Source organism: Diadema antillarum, unplaced genomic scaffold (assembly GCF_040938485.1).
Source record: "Diadema antillarum isolate AM-2024a unplaced genomic scaffold, OU_Dant_1.0 scf00000039, whole genome shotgun sequence".
Classification (NCBI taxonomy): domain Eukaryota; kingdom Metazoa; phylum Echinodermata; class Echinoidea; order Diadematoida; family Diadematidae; genus Diadema; species Diadema antillarum.
Window position 1 is genome coordinate 1614329 of NW_027270928.1, and position 18526 is coordinate 1632854.

General features: G+C 37.9%; 1 protein-coding gene across 1 annotated transcript in view; it reads right to left on the reverse strand.

Annotated features, from left to right (window-relative positions):
• Positions 1-18171, reverse strand: part of LOC139710717 (solute carrier family 12 member 9-like) — a 33477-nt gene extending 15306 nt beyond the window's left edge. The window contains exon 1 of the mRNA XM_071622639.1: positions 17483-18171. Coding sequence (XP_071478740.1) covers positions 17483-17813 — 331 coding nt within the window. The 5' untranslated portion in view covers positions 17814-18171. The remainder of the gene's footprint in view (positions 1-17482) is intronic.
• Between the last annotated feature and the right edge of the window lie 355 nt (positions 18172-18526).

Consider the following 18526-nt stretch of genomic DNA (forward strand, 5'->3'; position numbering starts at 1 on the left):
TGTTTGTGCTCAGCTACCTAATAAGAGTCCTTGCGTAAATGATGTATAGGCCTACATCTCTACCACAGCAATTCATCATGGCCAGAAAAGCTGCACACTCTGCTTCTCACTTCAAAATTTTATGTACAAAATGTACTATTCACAATGTATGAAATTGGGGTCAGTTTATGCAAGTGGTGCACTACAGTTCAACAACAAAAACACTGAGACTTACAGTGTATTGTTGATGAGTGGTATATGATACGATACGACATAATTAGCTCAAATACCGAGCAGTATCACCTGCAATGTGTATCAATGATGAAAGATAGTAACATAGTGACTGAACAAAGCATTTTATCATAGCACAAGTTTCTCCTGTCAGTTTCACTTCCATTAAACAAACAGCTCACATCCACTCTTTGTTATACTTGGTATATCATCCCCAAGTGTGTCCAAATGGTAAAAAGTCTTGTACATGGCCACAAAACTATGGAAGATTCACGAGTTTCTACATGATGATATCATTCAACATGGTACATGAACTGATGTGTTGGCTCAGTAAGTAGAGCGGCTGCCTCACAATCGGGAGGTCGTGGGTTCGAACCCCGGCCGCGTCATACCAAAAGACGTTAAAAGACGGGAGTTGCTGCTACCTTGTTTGCCGTTCAACAGTTGAAAAGGTTAGAGCAACGTTGATTTGGCACTGCTCAGTGGCTGCCGTGCCCACGATCAATTGGGCAAAAAGAATTTCCATTTTCGGACAATAAAATTTGGAGTTTATATCCAAAACAATTATTATTATTATTATTAAAAGAAATTTCTGCATTCTACTGCAGTAGAATATGTACATTGTATGAAGGCAATGATCTCAAATTGTAGCTTCCTACATGATGAGGGATAATGATTCATTCCTTTGGTATCATACATGTGTGCTGTTTTAGTTAAAGTGCAGTCTGCATGTCCAAAATTGATTTACTACCAATCAGTTTCTTTGGATAGAATTTAATTGAAATACATTGTAGAGAAGACTAGCAAGAAGGACAAGCATTGAGGACACCTAGGTGAATCACGTAGGGACCCAAGTCACATCCACATCAAACAGCCTTGAGCAGAGATTATCAGTTCATCATGGACGATAGAAATTAGAGAGATAACAAAGGTCATAGAACCAGGTTGGCTCAATAAACAATCATATCACTGTTCTTATCACTGTACAGTCATGATGTTTGGCTCAAACAGTGGACAAGTTCCCTAAGATGAGGATGATGTACACACATTTCCTTCTTGGTATGATTCCTTGAACTCTAATCACCAAGTACATATGATTACAATGTCCAGATTTTTTTTTTTTTTTGACCACAGAGAAAGACATCATGTATACAAAAACTTCAGGGAGAAAAAAATTGTAAGCACATTGTACTTGTTCAGTTGCATTTTCATACACTGCCACTTTAATTTTGATTTATAACCGTTTAAATTTGACTCAATTCTGATTTATAACCGTTTAAATTTGACTCAAACCAAATACTGTGTCTAACCTATTATTTTCGTGAGGGTTTAATTTTTGTGAATTTCGCGAATCACATTTTGGAATGCGAATTCAACACCAAGCGAAAATGTCACCATACACTAAGCTAAAAGTGCTCTTATGAAGGCCTCTGTGTCCATTCAAGAAAACAACATCTCGTGAAAATGTCTGTAACCTACAGCTTCTTTTGTGGATATACCACTGTACGTGAAAATAACAGTATACAGCTGTATGTGACCGTGCACCACAAAACGAACAAAAAGTCGCACCCTATGATTTTAAATGAGGACTCAAAAAAGGTGAAACAGGTCAACCAAGTCAATCTTGAGTTCTTTATATTTTCTGAAAGAGCTATTCTTCTTCCACATTATTACTAAGTTTGGGATCATAAAATGAATGGGAAGGTATGTCTTTAGCAGTTTATCTACAACTCTTTTTTGTAGAGTAGTGAGATCAGGATATATGTCTTAGATGCCCCTTTTGATTTCTTGAAAATCCTAATTTGCACACTCTTCACTTTCAACTCTAATAACTTTTGAAAGGATAATACTACCACTTTGAAAGTTGGTATTAATCGTAGACAGAATGTGTTTATGAAGCATACTCAATTTCAGCTTAATCTGATAATCCCTTCATTGTTGTTGCTCCAGTGGTTAACATCCTGTTTTTTGTCCCATTCAGTACACAGCTTGGGCGATTTGGTAAAGATTAAGCGCTTGAATAGGCCCTGTACTTCAGAGCCTCTTTTCTCATTTCACACTTTTCCAGAGTGTGTGCTTTCTTTCCAATATTTAGATAGGTTAGGAGATTCCATTTGAATTGAGTTATACATCATTCTAAAGCTGAGAGTCTGCTCTTTCAGAATCTGCCCTCAACTAAAAATCTATGTCTGGCAATTTCTTGTTGGTTTTGTGATGCAGGGTCACATGTACAGTAAATAGTAGATCTATGACAGGCCTCCAAACTCTGTTTCCAGGCATGAATACTCTTACTGCAAAATGAATTTACTCACTTTGGATTCATTCTCATTTTTAATCATTAGATAATAAGTCTACCAAATGATTCTCTTAGTTTTAACCAAAAGCCTGGAATCCATCTGTCTTAGAAGACATGATTGTTGTACTTAGGGTGACCCATCTGTGATTTCACTGTATATCATAAAATCTATGTGAAGATTGATTACACTGTTGATTGCTGCAGCTTGTTTGCAGAAGACTATGATTCTGCTTTGTGTAAAATGATCTGCCTAATGGGCAAAGTAATCTATCAGATGTATAAAGCAGGGAGTAAAACTGACAAATACAGCTACTAGGCACTCCCTTTTTCAAAGAGAGGAACTGAGATACAGTATAAAAGATGGTAATTCTATACCTACAAAAGTATACCTTATCATATCCCTCTCTCTCGTGTGTGTTTCTGATTTCGTTTTGTTGTTGTTGTCACTGTTTGTTTATTTGTGTTTTCTGGGGTTTTTGTTTTTGCTTTGTTTTTTGTTTGTGTTTTTCTTTTGTTTGTTTGTTTGTAGTTTGTTTGTTGTTGTGTTTTTTGTTTGTTTGTTTGTTTGTTTGTTTTTTTTTGTTTTTTTGTTTTTGGGGGGGAGACTTTTCCACGGCTGGTGCTATGTTTCTGAAAGTGGGGGGGGGGTATTTTTCATTGCATACTTGTAAACTGTACATCATGGCTGAACACCAAAAATTGTCTGAATACAAGTGATTTGGCAACTGGTTTTATGACAAATAAATGAAATCCTAATATCACTGCTGCTTGTATAAAATGAATATATATGCATCTTTCAGTCATAATTAAGCCAGACTGGTTTTTGTCTTCTTTTTTTTTTTGTAAATGTTGTAAGTCCTGCCATTTTCAGACTGAAATGCAGTAGAACTGGGTAGTCCCCACAATGTGGTTCTGAATAAAGATACAAGCAGAATGTACACATGCGACTGCCCAAGGTTGCTGACACACTGAACCCTTGCCCTAAGTGGTAAATGAAGCAGACCAATATCAATATGACTTCTATTGTCTTCTAGTGAACACAGAGTTTCAATGTAAAGAAGAGTCTCTTCTGTTTGTTTGTTTTAGCCCTCACAGATATAAGCCTCATGGAAAAGCTTCATCCAATAGTCCAAGTCTTGAGTTTTAATGGAATCCAAACCCAATAAACAGTGGATAAAGTCAATCTAGAGGTGAAGTTTGAGAACAACAACAACAAATGAATCAGTGTAAATTTGAACACAATTGTGAGCATAACAGTTAATAACTTTTAAAGCAAGTAATTTGGGAGGCTGTGTTCAATTCCCATGGATTACTGCACATCTACACGTAATTGACAATTGCCCTTCATAGATGCAAATTAACACGTAAAATTGCACGGTGTTTTTTAGTAATAGCATGGTTATAGCTATGATAAAAAAACAAGGCAAGTGCCTTAATGTGTCTCGCCCACAAATGTACAACACCTTTTTTTTTTGTTTACAAATGGACCTATGGATCAAAAGTTAGGAGTCATAATTAAATGCACAGTATATTGGGCCATAAAAGTTCATTGACCCCTGCCTGTGATCTTTGACCTTGTGCTGACCATCAACTCCCCAAGGTACATCTACCATCCAAGTTTGGTCACAAATAGACTTACGGATCAAAAGTTATGACCCACAATCAAAATGCACCCTAAAAACATAACATTGGGCCCTAAAAGTTCATTGACCGCTGGCTGTGACCTTTGACCTTGTACTGACCATCAACTCCCCAAGGCACATCTACCATCTAAGTTTGGTCACAAATAGATTTACGGATCAAAAGTTATGGTCCATAAACGAAACACGCCCTAAAAACTTACCATAGGGCCCTAAAAGTTCATTGACCCCTGTCTGTGTCCTTTGACCTTGTGGTGACCATCAACTCCCCAAGGGACATTGTACCACCCAAGTTTAGTCATAAACGGACGTATGGATCAAAAGTTATGACCCATAATCGAAACGTGCACTAAAAACTTAAAGGACAAGTTCACCTTCATAAACATAAGGATTAAGAGAATGCAACAATATTAGTAGAACACATCAGTGAAAGTTTGAGGAAAATTGGACAATCGATGCAAAAGTTATGAATTTTTAAAATTTTTGTGTTGGAACCGCTGGATGAGGAGACTACTACAGCTTGTGAGTCATATGCGTACAACAGTATAAAGAAAATGTAAAAGAAAATTCAACATATTTTCACTTTTTTCGCATAATAAAAGAGCACTTGACTTGCCTCTTTCTAAAGGCAGGGGGAATAATATTACCCATAACATTTGTCGGTAACAAGTCGGGGGAATGTGTACTTTTTTCAAAAGATGGAATTTTCTGAAATTCTCTTTATATCTTCCTTATATTGTTGTACGCATGTGACATCTAAGTTATTCATACATTGCAGTAGTCTTCTCATCCAGCGGTTACTGCACAAAAACTTCAAAAATTCATAACTTTTGAACGGATTGTCTGATTTTCCTCAAACTTTCAATGATGTGTTCTACTAATATTGCTACATTCTCTCAATCCTTATGTTTATGAAGGTGAACTTGTCCTTTAACATTGGGCCCTAAAAGTTCATTGACCCCTGCCTGTGACCTTTGACCTTGTGGTGACCATCAACTCCCCAAGGTACATCATAGTTTGGTCACAAATACACTTACGGATCAAAAGTTATGGCCCATAATCGAAACGCGCCCTAAAAACTTAACATTGGGCCCTAAAAGTTCGTTGACCCCTACCTGTGACCTTTAACCTTGAAGTGACCTTCATACTTTATAAAAGGTACAACTTTGTATGACCACTTTTCCCTCCAAGTTTGATTCAAATTGAAGCCCAGAGTACAGAGTTATTCAAGTTTTTATAGCGTTACGGACAGACGACGGACGGACGGACGGACGAACAGACGCCGCAGGTGATCCCTTAGTCTCCCCTCACCTCTGGTGGGCTCGACAAAAAAACACTGAATAATTGGTGTATGTACACTGTACAATGTACGTCGATGAAGGGCAACCAATAGTTGTCAAATGGTTGCAAGAAAAGCAACTCGACCCAAGTATTATTAATTTGAATCCCCATGGATTGTACATATCACAATGTATGTATTAGATCTCTGTTTCTCTACTTTTCATGTGACCAAGATTGCATCTCCTCTGAAATAATATGGCATGCTCCTCCCCAAAACAAGTATTATCCTTTCGACATACCTAGTATCAAGTTGCACCATGAATGCTTTTCTAAGAAATTAAAATACAAGCTGTATGTGTACTTACAAAATGGATGGATAACACAGTGCAACTTGTTCCTAACTTAATTTTGCCTTCTTGTAATTGCCCAGAAAAAATGACTTTCTCATTTGGAGCAACTATTCTAATGTACAATTTTCATTGAGCATGCGTTTAAACTTTAAGAATCTAATGAATAAGAAGACTTTTAGCAACTGATTGACAAACTGCCCTACATCAATGCAAAATAGCACTGAACTAGTCAGTGTCTTTAGTAGTAGCCATGATAAAAAAATCAAGATGTTTGAATGACTTTTTTTTAAATCATCTACCTTGTAAACACCTTTTTCTCATTGATAAAGAATGATTTAATTGCAAATAAGGAAAGTATGAAATAAGCAATCATTGCTTATGCCAACCAGAATGTGACGTAGTATCGCTCGATGTGCATTGTACATAAAATAAGTTGCAAAGTTACAAAGTGTACATGCAAAGGTGACATCATCAGGCTTCTCCGGAGGAGATTTACCACAAGAGCATCTTACTATTCTTAGCAGACAGCTTACCCAGGTGTCCTCCCGAGGCTACCCTAAGTCTACCCTGGACGGTCTGAGGCAAGATATATACCGTGAGGTTCTCTGGAGGTTATCCAGAGGATGTTCACCATGTTGCCTCTTAACAGATATAAGGTAATGTACGTTCTCTGGGACGTTGTGTCCTTCGGAGACTACCTAGAGTTTTGTGGACTGTTCTTGTGGACAAGGTATGATTTTGTGCACAATGTATCCATGATGTCACAACAATGTTGCAGAGACCCATGGCAACCAACTTGCATCATTGTGGAGACATTGCAGAGATGTCTCCACAACTGAAGATGTCATCGTTGAGTTGCTTTCTTTGTGAGAACGTAAACCATTTTTAGAACTTTTGAGTTGTCCCAAGCTAAGTGTACTGTAAAAGTGGATATTTTCGCGTGACTAATTTTTCGCGCTTGGCCAGGTAAGAAGAGTTTAGCATGTTTTTAATTTCGCGAAATCAAGGCATCAGCTACTGGAACATATGGCACGCAAAAATATTCGCGTGCTTTTATTTTCGCGCTAGCTTCTGGATGCACGAAATCCGTGAAAATTTCAACACCGCAAAAATTCCCACTCTTACAGTACCACGATGTGGCAACATCTCCTCCAGTGAGACAGGCCCTTTCATAATTTTGACTTTGTGTACCAGCATACCAGGGAGCTATTTGGAATTTCAAATTGCAATGCAGTATGAAAATTACATGTGGACATGTCATGATGAAAGCAACGGTACATGTATAAACAGGATGAAACTTATGTCATAAAGAATTTGATAAACATGCCTTCTGACTCTTGTTCTGTCAATCAACCACTAGAAGTGACAGTAGAACAGAAACTAGGTAGATGACATGACCATAAAATATTGCTACATCGCACCGTCCTGAGACTAGCTATCTCCCAACTGATGGACTGAATAGGAAGTTGGTTTAACATACAAATTGTATTCACAAGATTGTTTGCCTACACCAAGACAGGAAGGAGCGTTTGAAGAACTTCCTCATTGTCATTGCAAATGTGTTTTTGCACGAACAGACTACATTATTAGCGGTACAGTGTGCGGAGTGCCTCAAAGAGTGAATGGGACGAAGGGCATTATCCAAGTTGCAACAGATGCTGTACACTGTATATTATTTAAAGCTACAATGTAGGTCCACAATGTACACGTACACTGTGGCCAATCAAGTTGCCAAGTCAATGCATGTATGGCATATGATAATACCATCAAATTGCACATAGTTCGTGTGTATATGTATCAACTTGTTAGTACAAATAACTTCTAAATGTACAATTAGGGGGAAAAAAACATGAAGGGTTGAACCACACCTTTTTCTTGATTTATCATCCAACACAATGACATACCCACTGTAGAATACATTGTAGGAACATGAAAATGTTTATGATATTCATGTTTTCCAACTTGGGCACAACTTTACATCAGAAGGGCAAGTCCAAGATAACGCGCACGTTACGTATGGGACATTCAGAGACTTTTACGACCTGAAAAATAGTGTTAATGGCCTTTGATCATATTGAACTTCATCATGGTGATTGCTATCTAGGAGAAGTATAATCATGTAAAAAATTGAGAAAAATGACCGCGACAATTATATTCTAGAAGAGAAAATATGTGCCGTTACGTATGGGACCAGAAAAATTTTGTTTTTTTTTAACATTTTTTTCAACCTCAAAACTCTCTGAAAGTATATCATTCTACAACTTGTAACTCACTGTGATGAAAGTCACAACACTCAAGATTATCACAGGTAAGTTTCATGTCATTAGGCAAAAAGCTCTAATTACAGGTTCTAATTAAAGACAGACATGACGTATTACGTATGGGACAGTCACGTATGGGACAGTTTGTCCCCCATTCATTTAGTGTGTGAAGAACCATGTTTATGGGTATTTTGCATAATTATTGAAGTAGAATCAGTTGAAACTACTCAAATACTGATCCAGATTGTCAAGGAAACAATATTCCCCAAATATTCACCATCATAATCATATTCAATCATATTTTCATATTTTTATGACCAACCTGGGTATGCATGCCCTTTATCCCCCATTCGTTTAGTGTGTGGAGAAGCATGTTTATGGGTATTTTGCAAAATAATTTTGCAAAATACCCATAAACAAATATTTGCATAATTATTGAGGTGGAATCAGTTGAAATTACTCAAATACTGATACAGATTGACAAGGGAACAATATTCCCCAGATATTTACCATCATAATCACATTCAATCATATCCTATTTATTATTTTTTTATGACCAACCTGAGTATGTATGCCCTATTTTTATCAGGATAGTTACTACTGAAAAATTGAATACCTGGTAGTTTAAAGTGTTTACTTCCATTGATGAAGGGCAGTTTGCCATTTAGTTTCAATAAAAAACAACTTGACACAAGAAATATTAAGTTTAATAAATAAGCAATACCTGCTGCGTGGAACCCCAGTGATCGAGTAGATATATGATGTCTGTCTAGCAGTCAGGTCATTGATTCGAGTCACACCTCAGTATGTATACCCATGAATTTTGTTGTGGCTACTACTGAAAATTGAATAAGGACAATTTGTGTATCACTTGCAATAAAAAAAAAATAATTTTACTTTTTATTTTTTTCTATAGTATATATATCACAACTATTTCAAATTGGATCTCCATCACATAAACTTTGAATTCCTCTAGTCTTAGGATTTTATGCTCTTAAAGGACAAGTTCACCTTCATAAACATAAGGATTGAGAGAATGCAACAATATTAGTAGAACACATCAGTGAAAGTTTGAGGAAAATTGGACAATCGATGCAAATGTTATGAATTTTTTAAATTTTTGTGTTGGAACCGCTGGATGAGGAGACTATTACAGCTTGTGAGTCATATGCGTACAACAGTATAAAGAAAATGTAAAAGAAAATTCAACATATTTTCACTTTTTTCGCATAATAAAAGAGCACTTGACTTGCCTCTTTCTAAAGGCAGGGGGAATAATATTACCAATAACATTTCTCGGTAACGAGTCAGGGGAATGTGTACTTTTTTCAAAAGATGGAATTTTGTGAAATTCTCTTTATATTTTCCTTATATTGTTGTACGCATGTGACATCTAAGTTATTCATACACTGCAGTAGTCTTCTCATCCAGCGGTTACTGCACAAAAACTTCAAAAATTCATAACTTTTGAACGGATTGTCTGATTTTCCTCAAACTTTCAATGATGTGTTCTACTAATAGTGCTACATTCTCTCAATCCTTATGTTTATGAAGGTGAACTTGTCCTTTAAGTAATTCATATAATTGGTTTCTAATCATCTCTTTAAATGTTGAAAACTGAATCCCCATTTCTACAAAAAACTATACCATCCCTTTAATGCTGATTTTTCATTGTGTATTTTGCCATTTTCCCCTCCCCCTTTCTGAAAATTGTTCAGTCAAGTTCATGTATTGTTTCAAGTGTCTATAACTCAAAAAGTAGCTACAATGTTGGGATGCTTTCTTCAGGATGATTGACCATTTGTGTACTGAGAGACCTTCCCAGCTAGCTACATGCATTCACATGCAATATGTATGAGGATGTCCCATACGTAACGCATTTGTCCCATACGTAACATTATTTCAATGCCTAATAAAAAATATTTCTTTTACTTTTTTTTCTTTTTTCTCTGGTATTTAATTTCTCTGAACAATAAACTAGAACTTTCCAAAAGGGCATTAAAATAACCTTAGCAATTTCAGAAAAAACCTAAAAAAATGACCTCATTTTGTTACGTATGGGACATCTCATGATAGGACACGAGCTCATTTGCATAATCATTTGCATAATCCCTAAGTTTTCATACCAAGTTAAACTATGTGATGAACTTTTTATGTCCACATATTAATCAAATATTATTTGCTTTCCTTTGAATTTTATCTAATGAATTTTTATAAATGTCCCATACGTAACGCTGTGTTTCACATATATGCAAATGAAGCCCTTGAAATTTGCATAAATTTACATAATATCATTTTTTCCTCCACGGAAATCTAAACTTCAACTCATAAGCTTCAAAATGATACCAAACATGTCAATATTGAGCAAAGATGAAATTTTGCCTTCTGAGGGGACCTTATCTTGGACTTGCCCAGAAGAGGAAGTTTGTACCAATGTACAGTGTAAAGGTTGAGTATGCTTTAAAAAGACAGTATGATTGTCCTACAATAACTGACAAAAGCCTACAATACCCACCTTAGCAGGCAATATTTCATGGCTAAACACATTCAGTACAACTGTAGAAGGCCAGTCCTCTGCTAATGACGAGACTCAAAGTCCCCACAGATATAATGTTATTTCAATGTAGTTTGTGTAAATTATGATCTGATGCTCTGGCAGCAAAGGCCAGATATTGTTGTAGCGAATAGTGGATAGTGAACATGAAGTGGTCATGAACCCACCTGAATACTCAGGATACCTGACCACCCTTACAAATTTCAAAATAGGTCATGTCCAATTTCACCCCTGGATCTGGGGTCACTTTACGGGGTGACTTTGGACACCACAAAAGTACCAAATGTTTGACGGCTATGCAATGTTTTTTCTTTCTTTTACAGATGAAATAGTTAGTTAGGATGGGGGAGATCATGTAAAAGACGATCTGGGTCAAGAGACTATAGAATCTCTTCAGAAGAAAGCATGAAAGATGCTGTGAAAGCTTGCAAAAATGGAATGTCGATCAGGAAAGCATGCGCAGAATTTTTTTTTGAGGGACTTTGTGTAACAGACTGAACAATTGGCACACAGGCACACAAGATTTCCAGTAGATATTGGTTTTCATTTTGTGAACCTAGGTCCAAGAATTTAAGCAAATATTTCCTGCATTTGGTTTTACTTTTGTGATTCCTAGGGCAAGGAAAACCTTGTATTTCAAATAGACATTGGTTTTAAATTTGTGATATTACTAAACTAGGGCCAATAAAAACCTTATGTTTCCAGTAGACACAATTTTCTTCTTTCTTTCCAAAGGCATTTAAAAAAGAATAAAAATGTGTTATTTTGCAAACATTTCAAACTGACCTAAAGTTACAATGAACAACATTCAAAGAAAATTACAAAATTTTCTTGTAGAACTACATACCCCGGTACTTGAATCTGGCCAACCTCATGTGCACATGCATTTCTTGGGGTAAAACCCAAAATTATTCTTTAAAATGACATGAAAATGATCCATGACCTATCTAAATAGTAGTTCACCTTATTAATATCTGTAGAATTTGACAACTCAATGATGGTACATGTACATTGTACAATACATGTACCTCACTTATCCAGTGTGATCAAAGTTGCTTACTATCCTAATTGCAAGAAAATTCATGCAGTGCCTTGTAAGTAGCATCCTTTTTCATTTTGGTTCTAAACTATAATAAATATTTAAGTTTTTTGAAAATTCAGATTTTCAAATGTAGGGGTATCAGTAATTCTAGTACTAGTATCTTGAAAAAAATTGTGCAAGCAAATATATCTCTGTGAATGCCTCTTTAAAGTGAAATTCTTCAAATGTTCATTACAGCAGAATTTTGCTTCTAAAAACCACCATACACAATGTATAATTCATTAAAGGGATGGTACAGTATTGGTGGAGATGAGAACTGGGCTTTTAACTTTTTGTGAGATACCAAGTAAACACTTATGATTTAGTACAGAGCATACCATTTTAAGAGGAATTCAAAGTTTATTTGATGAAAATCGGGTTTGGGATGACTGAAACATCCAAAAACAAAGTAAAACAAAGCGATCTTGTGTGGGTCCCACACTTTATTAGAATCACACTCTTTTGGATATCTCAGCCATTTCAAAACCAATTTTCATCAAATAGACGTTGAATTCCTCATAGAATTACATGTTCTTTCATGTTTCATAAGAGGTTTCTCATTATCTCACCAAAAAATGCTAGGAACCTGAAATTAGGTCTCAACCAAAACTATACGATCCCTTTAATGTGTATAATTTTGTATTTTGTATTTATTTGCTGGTTGTTATGAAACATTTCAACATGTTAGAGTTGTTCAAACTTTTTAAAAACTTGTTAGTAGTCAAAACTACCTCCATAGGGAGTTTTCCTTGGACACTCAACAATCCTGCAGGGTATATTGACAAGGTGTCTATAGTTGTCCAAAGTTGCCCCGAACCCCAAGGGCACTTTGGACAAACTTTGACCTAAAAAAATTAAGATAAAATAGAATAAACTGAAGAAGTCTCTATATGGCATGATATCCTCTTTATTAGTACTTGTTAACCCCCACATTAACCCCAGAATTCCTTTGTTCTTAATGAAGATTATAAAAATAGTTCAAATTTGTCCAAAGCCACCCCGGTTTACGATAATGCATAATCCTTTCAAACTCACTTCTCCATGACTTCATTCGGCTAGATTCAACCTGTAAAACGTTCAATTAGTAGGCCTACATGTAAATGTAATTTTGCATCACACAATTTTATTCACGTAATCACCTTTGTCTATTAAAGCATACTGCATCAAAAATATTGGTCTTTTATAGTGTTTGCTGCACAATGAACAATACAATATCTACATGTATGTCAGGATAAATACCAATAGAATACATGTACAGTTCATGGATTATGACATGAAATTATATTGCATGCAAAAGATGATAATGTATAATAAATCCATAAAGACATCAAAGTGGCCCCGCAAAGGCTGCAACCTACAATCTCTAGATACAATATATACAAATGTAGATGAAGACAAAGGAAAATCAGACTGCTGTGTTACAAGTAGAATAAAGAGAAGCAAAAGTAATAAAAACCAGTTCTAGGTAGTCAGAGGGGGAATATTCAAATGTAATTGCCCTGTTATGTACGGATTATGACATTTTTGGATTAAATTGGCTCAAAACCTACATGTTCTCACGACGTTTGGACTCCATGTATGGGACCATAAGTATGCATGTACACACATGTCATATGACCGTGCATAAAAAAAAACAAATCAGATTTTTCATGAGGACTCAAAATAGGTGAAATGGGTTAACCTAGTCAATCTTTGTGTTGTTGTTGTTTTTAAAGAGCAATTCTTCTGCTACAAAATATTAAAATTTGGGATCATAAAACAAATGTGATATTTTATGTGATGTTGTTTTTTTTTATAGAACAGTGTAATCCCCCATATTAGTACATTGTATGTCTGAGGCTCGTCAAGTACACTGTACCTCTTTGGTCTGAGAGAACCCTCTTCATTCCTTAATTAAGAACCATGCACTCTTTACACTGTAATAACTTCTGAAGGTAGTTATGCTTTTAAAGTATGCAATAGTCTTGCATAGAATGTGCTCAGTGAGTGTGACAAATTCCAGTTAATTTGATAATCTCTTTATTGAGGATGCTACAGAGTTCTACACTGTATATCCTGTTTTTGTCCCATTCATTGTACAGAGCACTAGGACTGTACTGCAGGGTGAGGTTTTAAGCACTAGAAGAGAACCTTCATTTCAAAGCCTCCTTTCTCAGTAATCACTTCTTTTTTCAGAGGGTGTACTTCCTTTACCTGATCAAGATCAGTTAGTAAAGTCAATTTGAACCGAGTTAAATGCAATTTCAAAACCTAAAGTCTCATCAAGTTAGGAATCTGCCCTTATCTAAACTTCCATGTCTGGCAACTTCTTGCTTGTTTTGTGATGCAGGGTCACATATAATGTATCATTACATTCAGCTGATAATGATTAATTATCATAAAATCATGCATCCATCTCTGTCTGAAAAAAAAAAGAAAAGAAATTATAATAAATGGAATATTAACAATAATAAAGAGACAACAGGAATTTGAAATCTTACAATTTTCCATATAATTATATATGTCCCATCATCAATGCTTGTCTTGTTCTGTAACACAAATGTTACAGGTTATGTAATTAGGTGAGTGGGTTCAAGCATGTCATTGTCACCTTATATTTTAAACCATAAATGATGGTTTGGTTGGTTTTCTAGTATGAACACATAGATGGAATGGCTTTTTTATGTTTTTTTATTGCAAGATTTGTTGGAAGGGGAAAACACATACTAGACAGTTCTAGAGTAGGGGAATAGAGAGACTTACAATTGTACTAGCAAGCACTGTTTAGAGCAACAGCACTAGTCCCAATTTGGGACTCTTTTTCTTTTTATTCGCCCTTTTTCGAGACAGTTCACGCAAAACACTTTACACACCCTGAGCGATGGTACTTGCATGTACACTTTTTGTATTGCTAGTATACACACGACAGTCTATGTGGATTCCTCTGACTCTGTGATAGAGAATAGATCTAGTGCTATTCTTGACACCAAATTAGGGCTCAGACTCAGTAATCTCAACCCAATGAGGACGGGCTGATTTTGCTATAACATGAATTTCCCATAGACACCTGCCCGAGTAATTTTACTTGGGACTAGTTTAACGGGTTAACTAATGTCAGTCCTTCTTACTGCATGTTAGAAATTTGTTTTAAAGACACCTTCTTCTTGAACCTCTATACTGTGCAGCCCTCTTTGCTGAGTATTGCCGTACATCGGAGAGGTCGCGAACCACAAGAACACATGGCATTGGCATTGGGTGCAGTAACACTAACTAAACTAGGTGCAAGTAAAAAGCATCTCCACCCTTAACCTTGGGGCGCTCCTTGTACACAGTTATACTGTGGGAGCGCCCCGAGTTGAAAGAGTGCTGTCACTGAACGTTCGAAGACAAACCCAAATTTTCGCGGCTCTATAAGAACATATTTCACCAGCAAAAGGCTTACTTTTATACTCTACATACATGTACATCTCTTATCTAATTTATACTTGCCATTCACTTGCAAACTTTGAAACTGATCCTATGGTCTTGAAAAGATGTTTTTCTTTGAGCACCATCTACTTTCTCCCCGTTTCTCCTATTGTTTTTTGAAACAACCTTTGCAAAGGAACATAGCGCATTGGCGATATGAATATGCATGAAAGGCGCAATGTTTTTTGCCTTTGGACAGGGCCCTTTCGCTCTCACGCTGTCGCGCTCGGCTGGGATACGTATATTGCTTCTTCAATTGTCCAGAAAGTAATGCAATACAGTGAGAAGGTCTTGTGAAAAGGCTACATTGCACTCCGGTTAGCGCATGTGCCCAGGTTTCAAGTCCGTCAAATGGAGCAGTTGTCATTCTCACAGATTCCTCTTGACCGGATCATTTAAAGTCTTTAATTTTTACAGGAGGAGCAAAACGTTCCACGGCAAGTGTTATTAACAATTGGACCAAATCTGTAAGTATTGAAATTGAAGCAATTTTTAGTACATATGCTGGAATTTATCTGCGATACTACCCCATACCGTGACTCAATATCCTTCCATACACAGCCCAAACGCTTCGTGTTCGGGCTGTGTTTCGCAGTTACTCCAACCTGAAGAGCTAACGAAGGATGAGTGGTGTTAGGCAGCTCTGGAAAGAGTCAATCGATGAAACTGACACCACTGCTGCAGGTAAACCATTCCATAGGCACAGAGAACCCAACCCCAAGCACCTTCTGATCTGAAGATTCTCCCGCCTGAAACCCCTTGCAAACGGGAGACTCCAAATTGATTGCTTATTTTTCAACATACGATGACACTACATGTATTTTTAAGTAAGAAATCATTTCAAGCGCGAGACACAGAGCCAGGGCGGGAGAAATTAAATCTCAAGCGGGAGAACGGGAGATTTTGCAAAATGGGCTTTGGGCGGGAGATCTCCCGTCGAAAGCAGGAGAGTTGGTTGATGAAGACTTCATGGATCCCCTCCTACTGCTGAGGAGAGCGATAATGTCAAAAAGATAAAAGACTCCTCCGGACAGACGGATCTTTCTCACAAAGTTTCTGTCTGGAGAGTTGGAGCCTCTGCAGGCAGATGACGTTGTTGCAGTGTTGTTGTTTGAACTGAAGGTGATGTCCTCTGGTTTGGTCAGAAGAAGGATAAATTTACAACTACAAGAAAGGAAGATCATGTGTTCCCGTTGACCGAAAGATCGGTCTGTATCTGTCCATCAGGGAATGTTCCGCGGAGACTGCGTCTGGCTTCACGGATCCCCTCCGTGTTATTATAAAAGAGTCCTCCCGACAGACGGATCTTTCTGTCTAGTGTTCCCGCAACTGCGCCGTGTAACATAGACACTGACATCACTGTTAGACACTGTTAGACACTGTGTAGTACAGAGTAGAAAATACTTAATTAATGTAAATTTAGGGCTTAACTTCACTTGACAAGGTACATCAGTTCGGGAAACCCACTCACAAGGGGGGCCCCCCCTTATAAGTAACCCCGTCCCCCTTGTAAGTAACCCCCGGGGCACCCCTTATAAGGAGTCTCCACGCTTTTTTGCAATGCAACGCGAAAATGAAAGGACTGCGGCAATTCGCTTGATTATGTCCATAAAGCTTCACAAGTTTCCTAGTTACTCACGAAATTTGAGCAAAATCGGTTTGAGGCATCATATCTAAAATCATGGATTTAAATGCGATGTCAAACGACCCATGCGAATGCTGAAATGCGAGCGATTACTGGCGTGAGTGTCGCCAGGCGCGGCGGCGCGGCAAATGCTTGAGTGCAGACGTGGCGACTGTGTACATGTACCAAGTACTCAGTCGCCACGTCTGCACTCAAGCATTGCCGCGCCGCCGCGCCTGGCGACACTCGCGCCAGTAATCGCTCGCATTTCAGCATTCGCATGGGTCGTTTGACATCGCATTTAAATCCATGATTTTAGATATGATGCCTCAAACCGATTTTGCTCAAATTTCGTGAGCAACTAGGAAACTTGTGAAGCTTTATGGACATAATCAAGCGAATTGCCGCAGTCCTTTCATTTTCGCGTTGCATTGCAAAAAAGCGTGGAGACTCCTTATAAGGGGTGCCCCAGGGGTTACTTATAAGGGGGACGGGGTTACTTATAAGGGGGACGGGTTACTTATAAGGAGGGGCCCCCCTTGTGAGTGGGTTTCCCGAACTGACATAATAACAATTAACATGTATTCTGCAGCTATTCCTAAATTAAGTTTCATGCCTAATCATATGAAATGGGACGGATCGGCGGGATAACCCCGGGCCGGGGCGCTGTAAACCAGGCAGTTATGAGTTAAACTTTAAGTAGTCTAGTTTAGAAAAGTAAATTAATAATTCACTCACCAACACGAAGAAACAGAATTGCGCTGAAGATTGAAAGTACACATGGCATAAAGCAACCGAAAAAGGTCGACAAATTTCGGGCATTATTGGCGGGATTTACAGCAGACACACTTCTATTAAGCTCGTATCGCAAAAGTGGAGTATTCTCGTCTCCTGATATGCCACCACCTCCTCCCCCAGACGTCGGTCGGGTTCCGTTCAATCTCCCGGCGGGGCTTGTTGCGCGACTTTCCATGTTCACAGCTGCCGCTTCGCTTGTCATGTTGTCTGGGCCACCGTCCACACCGTTATGGCATGCATTCTTCTCTAACTGTGAAATAGCATCGGTCATGACCGGAAATTACGCTTTTCGGCTGCTGACCTTTATGGATAACGAAGACAAAATTACAGTTCAAAGTCAGCTGACTGACGCGAAGGCCGGGCCTAAGTTCGTTCGTAACTCTCAGGCTCTCGGTTCTCGGGCTGTGGCATGTGTACACATCACATGAAGTACGAAGTATTGCGCTCGTTGTCGTTGTGGGACAGTCCAGTTCCGATTGTTGTTACATGTTTCGTGTGTTTTCACGATAAAGCTCGTAGCATCGTAATACGAGGTACTACTAGATCTAGGGATAGTGTACCAGCATACGATACACACACACATGCATGCTCGTACGGTCTGAATGAGCACAGGTAATCAACAACAAAACACGAACAGATGTGCTCGTCTACCTCGTGACCACTTCACCTGGCTCAAGAGTGTCACCTGACTAGCTTGGACTACAGCCGCCAAACCTCGAGATGGTGTAGGGTAAGCACTATTTGGGCACCCGTCCCGCTTCATCATGAATATTCATCAGGCAGTAAGATACTGTACTAGTAAATGGCAGAACGCTGGATACGTGCAAAACGTATGGCCGGGAAATGTAAAAATCTCGAAAAATTGCATCAACGGGGAATGTTAAAACGTCTCCCCGGGAGATGGAAAAATGTTCAGTTTTGCCGAGAAATGTAAAAACGCTGCCGGGAAATGAAAAAAATATGTATTTTAACGGTATTACGGAT